Raw genomic sequence first — 18,089 nt, 5'->3', positions numbered from 1 at the left:
AAAGATGCAAAATGCTCCCATTTTGAAGAGAAAATACTGCTTCCTGTGATACACTTTATATATACACACACATCTTATAGCAATACATTATATATGTGTACTATATATATCTTATAGTACATGCTATATGCATATATATTACTAGAATAAGGAACTACATGTGCTTTTAAGTTGAAAAGAACTTTAAAAGTAGAGAAAATAAAAAATTGCTAGTTAAGAGGTACTGAAATGAAATCAAGGATAGGAGGGAAAGAGAGAATGAAGAATAAAGAAATAAGCAAAAAGGGGTAGGAAGAAAAAAGAGAAAGGAGATAATGAACAAAAGACAAATTGGCTTGTCCACACTTAGAAACTAGTACCTTCTTGAAGAGCGGGATGTATCACCTGCTTATGCCTCAAAGACTTCAAATCTTCTATTAATTCCTTTTCCAACTGGGAAATTCTTGTTCTGCAATCTATTGACAAAACAGTGATAAAATAACAATGTACGTATCAGAGAGAATAAACGTTCCACACTTCACTACTTCAGCCCCAATAGCAAATATATCTGAATTTATACTGTTTTTATATTTATATAATACCTGGGTCATTTGTGGCTGTAGTCGGAAGATTAGAAGTTTCTTCTGTGGTCCCATCAACTGCATGAATATCTAGAGCCTCCTATATATTAAAAATAAAATCCAGTTTATGTTGCTTCTAAAATTTTTAAAGGAAATTAAAAAAAATGATGATGATGACCAGAGGCTGGAGGGAATGCTTAGTAAGTACAGTGCTTACCACGTAATCATGAAAACCTGGTTTATCCCCAGTACCCATGTAAAAGCTGGGTATAGTGGCACTTTTCTGTAACCCCTAGTGGGGATCAGGGTGAAGGAGACATGAGACTGTCTGGAGCTCACTGGTTAGTCAGCCTAGCCAATCAGTGAGCTCCTGAGGATACCCTACCTCAAGGAATAAGACTGAAAACAATGAATAAGGTGAGAACCTCTGGCCTCTGCAGACACTCACGCAGGCATGCACACTGATACCCAAATACATGTATAATCACTCATACACACAGAATCTTTTTAAAATAATAATAATAAAGGACTAAGAATATAAAAAACACCAATAGCTTCAAATTCATAGAACAGGAGTACCTGTTCTCATACTTTGGGGAGTTTCTTGTCCTTGGGTGGAGGGGTGGTGGCGGCAGCAGGGTTTAATGTAACACAGGCTGGACTCAAACTCATTAAGTAGCTGAGTGTGCTAGTCAATTCCTGATCATGCTGCTCCTCTATCTCCCAAGTGCTAGGATTTTAGGCATGTATCACCATATCCAGTGTAATGTACTTTATTATTTTCTATAGTATTCACATTCAATTATTTTAATCATAAGGGGCTAAGATGTAGTACAGAAGTTCTTATTATGCATAAGGACCTAGGTTTGATCTCCATCACTGTTCTCCCTGATTCCTGCTACAAACACAGGGATGGAATGGTCAGGGAGGGAAGAGAAGAGGAAGGAGAAAGAAGAAAAGAAGGAGGGGGGAAGAAAGAAGGAAAAACCACCACCACCTAGAAAAGAAGCTTTCTCAGTAACAGAGGAGGAGGAAAAAACCAGGTAGAAAGACATCCAACATCTAAAGCCAACTTAGAAATATCAAACTCCTTAAAATATCTGCACGAAAAATATTATGCATGTAGAGTGAGAGGAGACAAACCATAACACTATGGGTAAGACTCAAGTCATCAAGACTGCTAGCACCGAGCTGGACATGGTAGCACACACCTTTAGTCCCAGCTCTCAGAGGAAACAGCAAAATGATCTCTGTGGGTTCAAGGCTAGCTTAATCTACAGAGCAGACTGAATTCTGGTACAGCCAAAGCTATGTAGAGAGCCCTTGTCTCCAAAACAGGAAAGGAAAAAAAAAAGGACTGCTACTATTTTGTTCTCCAATATTCTACACCACTGTTACTAGCCAGTAGTAGGAGAGATGAAGTATCTTGCCAAGGCTGGTCCCCTACAGTATCTCAGGGGGGGAAAAAGTGAACTTTTCATGAATTGTTAAGCTTTGAGTCTGCAACAATGAAAATTCTAAGTTCAATTTCCAGTGCCAATGTCAGCTCCAGTGTAACCCAACACCTCTGGTCTCCACAGGCACCTGAATTCACATACACCAGATACACATAAATCTATTTTAATCAGATAAATATCCTGAGTAAATTAGAGTGAGACCTAAGCAAAGGTCCATTTTTAAAGTCTATTTCAAAGGAGGTATATTAAGAGGTGATTGCTGTTAACTAAGCCAAATGTAAAGATAACCATACTCATTTCCTTTCCCCAACATACTCACAAATAGATACATTAACAAAAGTAGATCCTAAATTTTAAGCCAATTTACAATTCAAAACAGACCTCAGAAAAAAGCTGATCATCACAATCTTACCTTTGATTCAAAGGAAACAAAGAGCACACCATCTACATCTTCTAGATCAGGCTTCACATCAGGAAATGTAGTTCCAGGACCTACAGGAACATTCTTTGTAGCAGTTAAAGACTTCCCCGTGTTTTTAGGTGGTCTCCCCACCTTAGAGAGTCTCAACTTTCGAGGCCTTCCTCTTTTTCCAGGAGTGTTTGGAGAGGCACTCTGACTAGCAGTCACAGTCTTTGAAGGTGTTGTCATTTTAAGCATAGTTGTTCGCTTTTTGCCCAAATCCTCTTTTCCTGAAAATGAGTCTCCAGATGATCCCTTTGAACTGTCATTTATCCTTTCTGTGCTACTGTTATCAAATATGTCTGGATATTTCCACTGAGGTTCTTTAAGTAAAGTATACTTTTGTACCATTCTGAGGTCTGATGAATGTTTTCTGAGACTATTTTCTGAATCCTTATTTAAGCAAAAGTCAGTCCCACTGGAATTTTCAATATATGCAGGCAAATATTCTAATTCTGCCAACACTGATTTATCTTTTCGAGATGTGGAAAGCATATTATCGGGAAGTTCAGAAATTTTCACTGTGCTTTTGGTGACAGCACAGGGCTCTAGGTAAACCACTGGCATTTTTCCAGCATCTAATTTAAACATTTTAGCTTTAGCAACACCTGGGCTACTTGGTAGCCATTTATAAGATGGATGGTCAGATTCCAAGTTATCAACCTTATTGTGTCTCTTTAGTTGTTTCTCTAATATAGGATCATCATCACTGTTTGAATATACATCCGTTTCCTCATCTGTCTCTTCTTGCTTCACAGTGACCCCTTCCGGGCATTCACTAAGTTCATAATCATAATCACCGAGAGGCTCCTCTTTAATGACGACATTAAAGTTTCCATTCGGGTTTAATGGTGAGGCAATCTGGGAATCATCTTCCAAACTGTTCCCAATAAGACTAGAAAGAAGATAAAAAGTACAGAACTGTCCATAAACAAAACTCAAGAAGAGAAAAACAGTTAAGATCAATTAATGCATCAGATTTTATGAACCACTCCTTAAAAACTATCTGTAACTTAACAAAGGGCTCAAAAGCAATTTACTGGGGCTGGAGAGATGGCTAAGAGGTAAAGAACAGACTGCTCTTCCAGAGGACCTGGGTTCAATTCCCAGTACCCACAAGGCAGCTTACAACTGTAACTCTAAGATATGACACCCTCATACAGACATATATATGCAGGCAAAACACCAAAGTACATAAAATAAAAATAAATAATTTTTTAAAAAGCAATTAAGCAACAGAACACATTTATCAATATTTCATGAAAAAATATAATTCAAGAGCAAAGTTTCAGGGCTGGGAATGTCGGTAGAACATTGGTGGTAGAACAGCTGGTAGAATACTTGCCTAGAACAAAAAAGTCCTGAGTTCAAATCTCATCACCACATAAACTGACCCTTCTTATATAAATAAAACATGGGAAAAGAATATAGTTTACCTTTATCGTTAAATAAAAATGCAGAGTACCTCATAAAACATGTTTGCCTTTAGATATTGATCAGATATACGGAACTCCATATTGAAAGTCAGCTAGAACTGATCAAAAATCAAATCAAAATTCATGCATCATCAACTGCCAATAAGGAAGAGGGGGAAAATGTCTACTACTACTAGAAATCACAATAAAATATTGTGTTTTCAAGCTGCTAGTTCATGTCTATATTTCAGATAAAATATCTAAAATAACCCAAAAAGAGGAACATGGGATGTACTCACTCATATTTGGTTTCTAGCCATAAATAAAGGACATTGAGCTTATAATTCATGTTCCTAGAGAAGCTAAATAAGGTGAATCCAAAGACAAACACATAGGCATCCTCAGGAATATTAACCTTCATCAGGCGATGAAAGGAGACAGAATCAGAGACCCACACGGGAGCACCGGACAGAAATCTCAAGGTCCAAATCAGGAGCAGAAGGAGACGGAGCACGAGCAAGGAACTCAGGACCACGAGGGGTGCACCCACACACTAAGACAATGGGGATGTTCTATTGGGATCTCACCAAGGCCAGCTAGCCTAGGTCTGAAAAAGCATGGGATAAATCCGGACTAGCTGAACATAGCAGACAATGAGGAATACTGAGAATTCAAGAACAATTGCAGTAGGTTTTTGACCCTACTGCACGTACTGGCTTTGTGGGAGCCTAGGCAGTTTGAATGCACACCTTACGAGACCTGGATAGAGGTGGGCAGTCCTTGGGCTTCCCACAGGTCAGGGAACCCTGATTGCTCTTCGAGCAGATGAGGGAGGGGGACTTGATCGGGGGAGGGGGAGGGAAATGGGAAGCGGTTGTGGGGACGAGGCAGAAATCCTTAATAAATAAATAAATTAAAAAAAAAATAAAGACAACTTTGAAAAATGTAAAAAAAAATATCTAAAATAAAAGTTAACATCTTAAGCAATACATTATAGTTTTCTTAGTATACTCAGGTTACTACCAGAAGATTCTCAATTTTTCAAATTAAAAAAACTCACTTTCAAGAAAAAGGGGTGTGGCTCAGTAGTAGAGTACTAGTCCCTCCCCGCCCCCAGAAAAGACATGCTTTCAATGCAAGGATTCACCACAGCTGCTGGGCATGGCATTCATGGAAGTGGTAATGGCATGTCTTTAATCCCAACACTCAGAAGCAGGTGGATCTGAGGTGAGGCAAGGTCTACAAAAAGAATTTCAAGCCAGCCAAGGCTACATAGTGAGACCCTGAATCAAAGACAGACAGACGGATGGACAGACAGATAAAGACAGAAATAAAGAGTTTTGCCACAAATTCTTCCAAAGTAAAAGGCTAGGTTACATACAGTTGGGAATGTTCCTCAGTCTGTAAAGTACTCGCACAGCATGTACAAAGTCCTATATAGGTCAATCCTCAGCAACACATAAATCAAGCATAATGACACATATGTGCAATCTTAGCACTTAGAAAGTGGAGACAAAGAACAAGAAATCCAAGATCAGGCCATTGAGTTGGCTCAGTGGTAAAGGTGACTGCCGTTATGGCCTGTATGTGATCCCTAGAACCAACATGGTAAAAGAAAAACCAATTCCCACTAGTGCGCACACACACAGACACAAACTATAAAAGTAAAAATAATCCAGAAAAGGTCAGCTAAGTGGTGGTGGCGCATACCTTTAACCCTAGCACTCAGGAGGCAGAGACAGGCAGATCTCTGAGTTCAAGACCAGCTTGGTCTACAGAGTGATTCCAGAACAGCCAGATCTTGTGGGTGATAATTTTATTTGTGTTCTGACAAATAAAGCTTGCCTACAGATCAGAGGGTAGAACTAGTCACTAGTTAACATAGAAGTCTGGAGATCTGTACAGACAGGAGACAGGAAGTGATAAGGCAGGGTGTAGACGGATCTTAGCCCTTTTTGGTCAGAGAATTCTGAGTTAAGAAGTGACTGTGGCTACTCCTTTGCGTCTCTGATCTTTCAGTTTTTACCCCCTGATATCTGACTCCATGTTTTTATTAATAAGACTAGGATTGCACTTCACCAGCACCCAACATAGGGCTGACTGGTACTGTGTAGAAGAGTAAAATACCAAGTGGGTTTTCAAGGCAGCTACCTAGTTTGGCAGCAGTCCAAGGAAAGGGTCCAGGGAACGCCCACAACCCACCGGGAGAGGTAGCCTGCTGTCTGAAAATTGCACACAGTGGATCGTGGGGAAGAAGCACATGTGGCGGGAGCTACCTAATGGCAGAGCTGGCCAGTGGTGAGGGGCTAACTCCAGCAGCGTTTAGACCCCAAGCACCTGTGGAGTTTGATGCAGATAGGCTGCAACAGAAAAATCCCAAACTCATTCAGACAGCTTGAGAGGAGGAAAAAAAGGAAAGCCTAGTCTGCAGAAAACATGAGAAGATCCATGCTAATTGATTAAGAAAAATAAATTTTGTGGAAAATGGCTAAATTTCTGAAAGTTACCTACAAATTCAATGAAAGTCCCATCAAAATTCCAGTGACTTTCTAAAATGAACTAGAAAAAAAAAAAACCCTAAGATTCATATGGAAGCATTCAAACCTCCAAATACCCCAAGTAATCCTAAACAGAAAGAACAATGCAAGAGACATCATGGTTTCAAATAAATAACAAAGCCATAGCAACAAAAGCAACATGGTACTGGCACAAAGACAGATGTATAAAGCAGTAAAACGTAAAACACGCTGTGGGATAATGTTTTTGTACACTGTAAAGATTTGTCACTCATAATGATTTAATAAAATGCTGATTGGCTAGTAGCCAGGAAGAAGTATAGGCGGGGCAACTAAACTAGGAGAATTCTGGGAAGAGGAAAGGCAAAGAGTCACCAGACAGAAACAGAGGATGATGAGAATGTCATACTGAGAAAAGGTACCAAGGCACATGGCTAACCATAGATAAGAATTATGGTTTAATTTAAGTTGTAAGAGATAGTTAATAATAAGCCTGAAAAAATAGGCCAAACTGTTTACAATTACTATAAGACTCTGTGTGGTTTTTTTTGGGACTAAATGGCTGCAGGACCAGACAGGACAGAAACTTCCATTTATAAAAACAGAGAACACAAAAATAAACCATGTATCCACATGTACCCAATTTTCAACAGAGGAGCTAAAAACATACATTATATATACACACGCATGCACACATGTATGTACAGGCACATAGCATAAATAGCCTCTTCAACAACTGGTGCTGAGAACAGGATATCTCACAGGTAAGTATGAAAAAAAAAATCACTGTGATAGTTAATTTTCATTGTCAATTTAAGAACATTCTGAATCACCAGAGAACCATATTTCTGATATGTTTATGAGGTTATTTTCCAGAAAAGATTGAGGACTGAGGGAACACTCAACCCAGATATGATAAGCTTTCCCATCCCATGGGCTGGGGTGTCAGGCTGAACAAAATTCGAAAAAGAGAAAGCCAGTGGAGACAAACCCTGTATCTCCTGATAGTGGAGACAATGTGGCCAGCTATTTCACATTACTGCCACGGTGCCTTTCATAACATGATGGACTGTATCCTTAAAACTGTGAGCCCAAATAAATTCTTTCTTGCTTAAATTGTTTTTATCAGGAACAATTAAGTAACTATTATACTAACCATACACAAAAATCTATTCAAAATGAATCAAAGACTTTTATGTCAGTCCTAAAACCCAAACAGCTTAGAGCAACAGTACTCAACCTTCTTTTATTAATACAGGTCCTCATCTTGTGGCAACCCCCAAAGATAAACTTATTTTGTTGCTACTTCATAACTGTAATTTTCTGTTATGAATCATAATATAAATATCCATTATGCATCCCCCTACATGTTGAGTACCTGAACTAGAGGAAAACATGGAGGGGGGGAACAACAACAACAACAAATACAGGCACAGGCAAAGACATTTTAAAGAACTTTTACAGATTGAGAAATAATACAAAATGACAAGCAGGTTGAATAAAGTTTAAAAAGGCCTGCCAAGGAACAAAATAAATAGCCTTGAACAGCTAGGTCTATACCTCTGTGGTAAAGCATTTATTTCTTGGTACTACTTAAGGCAAAAGAATGGGAGAAAATCTTTGCCAGCTATACATCTCACAAGGGACAATATCAAGAAAGGAGGGAATGGAAAAAACACGAGAAAGATGAATAATTTGAGTCCATGAATTCAAAAGCAGCCTGAATAAGAGTTCGAGCCTGGTTTACAGTCTCAGGACAGCCAGAGCTGTTACATACAAAACCCTGTCTCCAAAAAAAAAAAAGGGGGGGGGGAGTAGAAGGGAAGATAACTCAGTAATTAAAAGCACACCTTGAGTTCCAGGGCAGCCAGAGCTATTAGTGAGACCCTGTCTCAAAAAAAAAAAAAAAAAAAACAGAAAAAAGAAATCAGTAACGAGACAGAACTCAGCAGTATTATCAGTTACGTTTACCAAGTTACCAGTTACATTCAAAGGCAAGCTTGGTGAACACACCTGTAACCTCTACACTTGGGAGGCTAAGGCAAAGACTATCATGAATTCAAGAACTTGGGCAACAGTGAATACCAGGCCAGACAAAACAAAGCAAAAGACAGTATCTTGCAAAACAGAAACTGAACACTTCACTCACTATCTATAAAATATGTATATAAATAAAGTATTAACCCTCCAAAAGACACAGTAGGCTGGCAAATACAGCAAAGCCTTATGCTCTTGGGCAGAAATAAACTCAAACAATAAATGAGTAAGAAACAATGCAAATATCAAAATGTATAGAATGTAAACTAAAATAGTATTCAGAAGCAAAATTAGTTTTAAATATATATGCTAAGAAAAGCAAAAGTCTAAAATAAATTCTCTATTATAGAAATTTATTTTCTGTAAAAGGCTAAAATATAGTAAAACATTTAAACTATGCCAACTCTCTGCCACTAAAACACAAAAGAATCCATGCAAAGCATAAACACAGCTATGATCCAACAAAGAGCCTCTGAAATTTCAATTACATAATTTTCAGAGATCATGAAATATTATTCCTTCTTTTTCTCCTATCTAACTAACCATGTAAGAACTATTACTGGCTGGCAAGTCACACAAAAAACAGTTGATGAAGTATGGACCTAAGTCTTGACTTGCTAACCCCTGATAAAAGGATTAATTAAAGCAAAAGCAAATAGAATTAACAAGATCCAAAGGTAGAAAAATAAAAAGTTCTTTGTCATGCAGGTACTAGCCTATAATATAAACACACACACATATATATTTAAATGAGTATAAATACGTAAAGTCTAAAAGCTTAGAAAGACCAAGAGATGGTAAAATTAGGTGATAAGAAAGGAACAGGTTGTAGGCAAAAGGACACCAACCAGGAAAAAGAATATAAAGCTAGTATGTTGCTAGTTTCAATTCTGTCATAGTTTTTATTCTGTGGATTTTTGAATTAAACTTCCTGTGTGTTGAAATAGTAAAAAACATTTTTTCCATAAAGGCAATACAATGATGTCACAGAACTTTTAATCCTAGGCAGAGGGACCTCTGAGTTCAAGGCCAGCCTGGTTTACAGAGTGAGTTCCAGGACAGACAGGGTTACACAGAGAAACACACACACAGCATTCCAAAAAAATTTTCTAGGAAAGCTGGTTAGCTTTCTAGTTCCACTGACCATTAGCCCAACAGGCATTAGACACTACTAACCAATCACTAATACATCTGTCACACTAATCCATTTAGGAAAAAAAAAGTTTTAATGTGTTCTGAAGAATTTTGTAATTTGAAATTTTTTCTTTTAAGACTGTATTGCTTTTTAAATTTATAATTGTATTGTTATACATATAGTTTCTTGAGGTGATAAAAATTTAAAACAAAATTAAACACCAACTTGGAAAGTATGGGACACTTCTAGCTTCTTTCTGGGGAAATTTACAACCATGATACCTACCCATGGGAAATAATACTAAAAATAGCTATCTCTCATGAATTTAGATGAAAAATTTCCACAAACTCAGCCCAGCAATATTAAAAAGATTATAGCTGGTTATGATACATACCTTTAATCTCAGTACTTGGGAGGCAGTGGCCGGATCTCTGTGAGTTAAGGCCAACTTGGTTACAAAGCAAGTTCCAGGACAGCCAGGACTATATAGAGTCCTTGTCTCAAAACCCAAACAACAACAAAACTGTATTACTATTGAAAGACCCTACAGACCCCCCTCCTCAAAACCCGCAGCTAGCATGCTCCCGGGAGAACGTCTTTTAAAAAAAAAAAAAAAACTCTCCGGATCAGCAGCCAGCCTGCTCCCGTAAGAATATCCCATGTGGCCGGGCGGTGGTGGCGCACGCCTTTAATCCCAGCACTTGGGAGGCAGAGGCAGGCGGATCTCTGTGAGTTCGAGACCAGCCTGGTCTACAAGAGCTAGTTCCAGGACAGGCTCCAAAGCCACAGAGAAACCCTGTCTCGAAAAACCAAAAAAAAGAAAAGAAAAGAAAAGAAAAAAAAGAACATCCCATGTGCCTGAGAGAGCAGGAGATAGACATAGGAAGACTGCAAGGCAAGATGTCAATAAGATAGGATATCAACAAAGCAGGTTAGCTATAAGATAGGAACAGGATGACTGTTGCCAGGCATCCATGCTGAGAGAGGAAACCATTCATGCCCCCGCCTCATTCCCATAACCACGCTTTTGCTTCTGTAAGCTTGCTTTTTGCTGACACCCTTGCTGAGGAAACCATAACCATTCATGCCCCCGCCTCATTCAGGTCAACCGATAACCACGCTTTTGCTTCTGTAAACTTGCTTTTTGCTCTTCCCTATAAAAAGACCTCCCCCCCAGTCTGCAGGCGCGCAAGTCCTCCGAAAGACTTGCTGCCCGCAGGTAACTGTGTTTACTCAATAAACCTCTTGCTAATTGCATCCTGTGGCCTAGTCTCGGAGTGTCCTGGTTCTGGGGTCTTCATCAGAGAGGAAAGGTCCTCTCTGAGGGTCTTTCACTATAAATAAGGTTTAGTCCAACAATGCAAGGCTGGGTAATAGCACCCCACAATAAAATTTATCAACAAATGGGGGCGGGAACATTATATCCCAATTAATATGAAAATATGTTTATGAAATTTACTGATTATTAACAACTCAAAGTAGAGAGTGGAAGAAAAATGTCTCCTCATGTGATAAAAGATGCTACAAGAGATACATAAAAGTGTTAACTGATGGATCCTATTCTTGTAAAAGAGTTCTCAACATCTACTCTGGGTTGCTCACAACCACTTTTAACTCCAGCTCTACAGGATCCAATACCCTCTTCTGGCCTCTGCAAGCATCCGAACTCAAATACATACCACACAGACACCAAAATAAAAATGAAAATAAATCTTTAAAAAAAATTTAATTATAGTGAAAGGGCCACATATATATATATACAGCCAGATGATCTCCATTTAATCCCTAGATCCACATGACAGAACTGACTCCTGCAAGTTGTCTTCTGACTTCCACATACGCACCACAACACAAGCACATCCACACACATATACATATACAATAAATGTAACAAAAAATTGTTTTAAAAAGAGAACTAGGTAGCCAAGTGGTGGTGTGCACACCTTTAATACCAGGACTCAAGAGGAAAAGGCAATGGGATCTCTGTGAGGTCAAGACCAGCCTGGTTGTTCCAGGACAATCAGAGCACAATCAGAGCAATACAGAGAAATTCTGTCTCAAAAAGCAAATGAAAATTTTTAAAAGGCAAACTTATAACTCTCACACATGAGTCTGTAAGTGTTTCTGAAACAATTATTGTATATAGTGTGAAGAAGGGAGCTTATACTTTGCAGTGTTCTGTCATTGTTTACTGAAAACTAGCCAACACAGAGAGGATAAAGGGGAAATAACAATCATGAGGTTTGTATTCAGTAGTTTCAATATGTCCCTCAAAAGTCTGTGTATTAGAAACTTAACCCAAAGTGATGTTAACACCATCTGGAGAGGTAAAGATTAAAGGAGTGCCTTTGCAGAGCATTCACAGCGTTTTAAGAATAAAGAAACCAAGACTAGACCACCTGCTGCCTCACAGTGATACCCTATGTTATGATGTGGTGAGAAGACTTCACAGATGCCAAACAGATACCACTTCCATGCTCTTCAACTTCCCAGCCTTCAAAACAAAAGGACAAACAATTTACCACATCTCTGGTGTTTTATTCAAACAAAATAAACTAAGCTAAATTGTTGTATTGGCAAATAATTTTAAATGGTAAAGGACGCATATGTAGTTCAGTGATAAAATTTATCTCATATGCCCGGGGTTCAATCCTGAGCACACTAAGTTGTAGGTTCTGGTGCCAAAAGCTTATTATCTCAGTAATGAAAGTTAAAGCAGAATGATCACAAATTCAAGGTCTACCCGAGCTAGACTGAATTTGAGGCAGCACAGGCAACTTACTTTGACACTTTCTCAAAAGGAAAAAAAGGAGGGGGGAGTTAGAGGTTAGTCCTGTGGTAAAACACGAGTCTCTGTAGTCAGTTCCCAAAACAAGCAAAAAACAAATAAAATAGGTAGTATTAAGCTGGTAGAACATCTACCTGCCATGCCTAAAACATTCACTTCAATCCCCACAACTTAAGAAAGGGAGAGAAGAGAGGGAGAAGAGAAAGGAGGGACAATAACATGTAAAATTTGCAAAATTGATAGTTGGGAGCTGGGTAAATGGCTCACTACTTGAAGTAAGTCATGGCAAAATTGGAAGAAAGGATGGCACAACAATCTGAATTATAAACTGCAATCAAGAGACAAAGCAGCTGGGCGATGGGGCCACATGTCTGCCTCCACTGGGGAGGCAGAGGCAGGTGGATCACTGAGTTTGAGGCCAGCCTGGTCTACAGAGCTAATTCCAGGACAACTAGGACTACAAAGGGAAACCATATCTCAAAAAACCAGAGAGAGAAACAGAGAGAGCAAACCCAGGCAAGCACACCTTAAATCCCAACACATGGGAAGCAGAAGCAGGAGTATCTCTCTTTTTTTTTTTAAGATTTATTTATTTATTAAGTATACAGGCCAGAAGAGGGCACCAGATCTCATTACAGGTGGTTGTGAGCCACCATGTGGTTGCTGGGAATTGAACTCAGGACCTTTGGAAGAGCAGGCAGTGCTCTTAACCACTGAGTTCTAGTTTAAAAAACAATGTAGTTTTGACTTTAAAGGTACATAAAACTGAACACGGGAAGAAAACAATAACCAAGGAAGATGCTCTCATATATAGTTCTCAGACATCAGAAAAATGAAACCTAAAACTATAATGCTCTCACCTTTAGCAGTTCTATACAACACAACCCAGGACACTCTAGTTAGAGCGACTAGGAGGGAGGGAGGGAGGGAGGGAGGGAGGGAGGGAGGGGAGAGGGGGGGGAGGAAGGGAGGGGGAGGGGAAGCTTAAAACAATTTTTCTTAAAAACAAGGTCTTACTTGTTTCAGGCTGACCTCAAATTTGATATATAGGTGAGAATAACCTTGAACTTCTGATCTTTTTTCCTGCCTTCCCTTCCCAAGTGCCAGGATTACAGACATGTACCACCATAGAGGTTTTGTTTTGTTTTGTTTTGTTTTGTTGGTTGGTTGGTTTTTTGAGACAAGGTTTCTCTGTAGCTTTGGATCCTATCCTGGAACTAGCTCTTGTAGGCCAGGCTGGCCTCGAACTCAAGAGATCCGCCTGCCTCTGCCTCCCGAGTGCTGGAATTAAAGGTGTGCCCTACCACTGTCCAGCCATGCAGTTTTTATGTGGGGTTGGAAATCAAACCTAAGGTATGGCCTATAGTGGGCAATCATTCTATCAAAAGAGGTGCATCAAATGTCCTAAAGTACAGTTAAGTTATCCACAAGAAATGCTTGCAATTCCTATACTTTTTCTATACACAGGTAATTAAGATAAACCTCAATTCATAAATTAGGCACAATAGATTAAAAACAAAGAATATCATAAAATTATAACAATACACTATAATAAATGTAAATGAGGTCGCCTCTAAAAGTATTTTACTATACAGAACTTACCTTTTTTTGTGATGAACTTGGAAAATATCTCTGATTAGATACATGAAATATATAACACAAGCACTGTGCCAACAGCATAGGATAATATATAAAGCCTAAACCAAAAACAACAACTACAATTCTTCCACAATTCCCTTTCTTATTGAGAAGGCTACTAAGTGACTCGAGAGCAGGTAGCATACACAGGTGGATATCCTAGACACTGGAGTGCACATCTCATGCAGGACAGAGCAGGGCAACACAGAACTTCATCATGCTATTCCTAAGTGTTCAACTTAAAAATTAATACATCATTTTGGAAGGAAGTTCAGTACTATATATTACTCAGAACTTTGAACATGTTAAGTACCACTGAGCTACACCCTTGGTCAGAGAATCTTTCTGTAAATGTTTAAAGGTGGGGTTTTTCTTGTTTGTTTATTTATTGGGTTGTTTTTTTTTTAATGCTTAAGTAAGGGGATGGTAAGAAACAAATCTGTTTTTAAAAAACAAATGGGGTGACTGGAGGGTTACCAGTTGTTAAAAAAGCATCTGCTGTTCTCCAGAGAACCCAAATCATGTAGCTCAAAAATACCTGTAACTCCAGCTCAGGGGAATCTACCCTCTCCTGGCCTACACAGGTACCCACACATACACATTTAGCATATACAGCACATATAGCACATACACACACATTTAAAAAAAATAAAAATCAGTCAGGCAGTAGTAGTGCACGCCTTTAATACCAGCACTCAGGAAGCAGAGGCAGGCGGATCTCTGTAGACAGCATGGTCTACAGTACAAGTTCTAGGACAGTTAGGGCTACACAAAGAAACCTTCTTGAAAAACCATAAATAAATAAATATGTTTTTAATTTCTTTTAAATTAAGATTCTTTTAAATAAAAGAATCTTTTAAGTCAGGCATGATGATGCATATCTTTAATACCAGCACTTGAGAAGCAGAAACAGGAAGATCTCTGTGAATTCAATTCCTGCCTTGTCTACATAACAAGTTCTAGGCCAGCCAGGCCTACGTAATAAGACCCTCTCCCAAAAAAATTGAGAATAAAAAGAAACATAGAGTCAACCATAGGTAGACACCCACAATTCACCTGTATTTCCAGTAGCTGAGAAAGAGACAGAAAGATCTGGTATCTGGGGCCAAGATGGGCTAAATATAGCAAGCTCCAGAAAACTAGGCTCTACACTGAAACCTTGACCCCCCCCCAAAGAAAATTAAAATAGAAGCGTATGTATTTACATACACGCATATATATACATATACATGTATACACACACATACACACACAGGCTTTTACAGTGGATAATACACAGCCTCTTTTTCAACAGTGCATATATATACACACAGACAACTAAAATGAAGAGTCAGTATAAAATATAAAGAAGCCGAGTACCTCTTACCTGAATTGCTTGGTATTTAGAAGTACTCCAGCTTTTGGAGAATTTTTTTTAAACACAAAAGGTTCAATTATATACAATGAATTCGTTTCTAGAAAATTAGGAATATTTTCACAGATAGTAATTTTTTGATTCTATTTTATTTGGGCAATATTTATTTATTATGGCTATAAATTCAGCATATAATGAGTACATCTTAGGCCTTAATTGGATAAACTGTTTCAGTTATAATTTAATTTTTCTCCCTGTTCCACAATCATAAATTGTCTACATGTGTTAACAAGGAACAATTCACAAATAAATAAAGTTCCCTATTTTGATAAATTTTCCAGGCTGCAATTCTACACCCTGAACTCAGTAGCTATTCCTTACACCAAATTAAGCTGTCAAAGAATTAAAAGCAGGTGTGGTTTGCTTTACAGCAACTGACATCAACATCTACCTGCATTCCACGAAACCAATGAACTAACTCCAAAATCTGGCCCATCTCAATCTTCTTTTTATCTCTAAAAACAGAAAAACTATTTCCCAACTAAAGAGATGATCAGTGGGCAAAGGTGGATGCCACCAAGCCAAATGACCTGAGTTTGATATCCTAGACCCACATGATGTAAGAGGGAACACCAATTCCCTAAAGCTGTCCTTTGACCTATACCACACGCCTACAACACTAAATAAATATAAGAAAAACTATGACTCACCTTTCAGAAATTTCATGCTTCAATTGAGGAACTTCAAGACCAAGGAAGTCTTGTTTTACATTATGGAGTGGCTTCTCCAAGCCTAGGCCTGATGTTTCATGACCCTTTAACACAGGATCAAAATCACCTGAATGTATTTCTGATCCCTCGCCTTCAGTAAGACGAACACGATGACCAGGAGAACTAGAAACACTATTCACTTCTTGATCAGAACTATTTCTTTGTTTTCCATCTCTCTGGGGTTTACTGCTCAACCCATCATCCCGAAAGCCTTTGGCAAATGGATTATAATCTATTTTCAACTGGGTAATCTGAATGTTTTGATAAGCTGTTACTGCAAAGAATTCAGTCTGGGGGAAAGTAAAAGTATGAACACCGGGGCCATTTAATTGTATCACTTCTGTAGCCTTTTCTGCAGGCACCAAATGAAGCCTTGGCAGGTAACGGTGCATAGAGTGCAAGATAATATGACCTTCCTGGTCCAGTGTATTGTTGGTAAGCTTGAGTTTATAAAAAGATACTGGCTGATGCATCCAATAATGACCTGTGGAAGGAGATTCTGGATGAATAAAAACTCTTCCCAAAATATGGGGCTCAGCCTTCCCACTGGGTTCCCACCAACGACCATTCCACTTATAACGATGGTTATCCACAGGAGATATGTCCATTACAAGGATATACTTTAAATTTGAATCTAAGCCTGTTATCCAATAGCGACAATAAGGAAACATGCGTCTTCCTTGCTTGGTCAGAATCATCTCTGTACTTCGATTATGGAACTCATTCCACATACTGTTGTTATCAAGGGTAACAGTGATTCTTCCCACAGTACAATCAGCTGGAAGGCAAATCTTCCCTTTGGATTTTCCTGGTGATGACACCCTACTAGACAAAGCACAGGTATCTCGATTAGTAACCAAAATTCCTTGATCAGTTTTGCCATTTCCTGGCTGTTTGAGGATGACAAAGAAGGTAGGTGCTGCTCCTGTCACTGTCCCACCATCCTGATTAGCTAATATAATTTGCTGTTTCTCTTCCATGATTCCAGTGAGAAATTCAGTAGTAAGAAACTGTAGTCAACACATAGTCACAAATGCTTCTCATCCTAAAAACAAAAACAAAACAAAACTTTAATCAACCAGAATTTGCAAACAAATACAACTGTGATGACTGGAACTCTAGCTCATCTGGTAGAGATTTGTCTAGCACTCATGAGGCCTGGGTTCAATTTTCAGCTCTGCATAAACCAGGAGTGGTGGTGTAGGCCTGTACTCTCAGCACACTTGTGAGATGGAGAGAGAAAGAACACAAGTTCATAGTCCATGCTTGTCCAGCACTTGTCCATGTTCCAGTAAATAAACCCCTGCCCAAGCTACTTAAAACTCAGTGGAGGCCAGTGAGATGGCTGAGCAGGAAAAGGAACTGGTCAGATAAGCCTGCTGATCTGAGTTCAACCCCTGAACCTTACTTACATAAAAATGAATAGAGAAAATGAATTCCAAAATTTTACTTATGTCTTTAATTTCCATGTTCATAAGTAGGCATGCAGATCCACACAAACACACAATAACCATTTATTTTAAAACTTTAAATTCACTGAATTACAAAAGAAAAAGAAAAAAAGCATTGAACTTGAGAAAACGGGTTTCAACTGCAGAGGGGTGGAGAGGAAGAGAGAAAAAAAGGGCAATGAGTAGAAATATAAAATGATTTAAAATCTGTTGGATGGTGGTGGTAGAGGCAGGCCGATCTCTGAGTTCAAGGCCAGCCTGGTCTACAGAGCGAGTTCTAGGACAGATTCCAAGCTACATAGAAACTCTGTCTCAAACAAACAAACAAACAAAAAAGGATTTAAAATCCATTATATACAAGTATGAAATTGCCAAAAAATAATTAAAAAGAAGTTCTAGGGAGTTTAAGATAACCCTGGAACACATGAGATCCTGCCTCAAAAAAAAAAAAAAACCAAAACTGATTATGTTATTCAAAAAATATTCCTAACTCTCTTAAGATACTGCT

The 18,089-nt window shown here is 38.6% G+C and overlaps 1 protein-coding gene across 4 annotated transcripts in view; it reads right to left on the bottom strand.

The window, feature by feature from the left end:
* The window catches only part of Mga (MAX dimerization protein MGA), a 62,961-nt gene extending 45,793 nt beyond the window's left edge, over positions 1 to 17,168 (bottom strand). For all 4 annotated transcript variants that reach the window (XM_041678821.1, XM_041678822.1, XM_041678823.1 and 1 more), the window contains exons 1-4: positions 16,071 to 17,168; positions 2,430 to 3,372; positions 582 to 660; positions 360 to 455 (exon numbers count right to left, since the gene is read on the bottom strand). In XM_041678821.1, the coding sequence (XP_041534755.1) occupies positions 360 to 455; positions 582 to 660; positions 2,430 to 3,372; positions 16,071 to 17,110 (2,158 nt within the window). In that variant the 5' untranslated portion in view covers positions 17,111 to 17,168. The remainder of the gene's footprint in view (positions 1 to 359; positions 456 to 581; positions 661 to 2,429; positions 3,373 to 16,070) is intronic.
* Positions 17,169 to 18,089: the final 921 nt, after the last annotated feature.

The sequence above is a fragment of the Microtus oregoni genome, unplaced genomic scaffold (assembly GCF_018167655.1).
Source record: "Microtus oregoni isolate MIOR12 unplaced genomic scaffold, Mior012 000031F_ref0000149, whole genome shotgun sequence".
NCBI lineage: Eukaryota > Metazoa > Chordata > Mammalia > Rodentia > Cricetidae > Microtus > Microtus oregoni.
The sequence above is the reverse complement of the archived record's forward strand: the minus strand, read 5'-3'. Positions and strand labels throughout refer to the sequence as shown.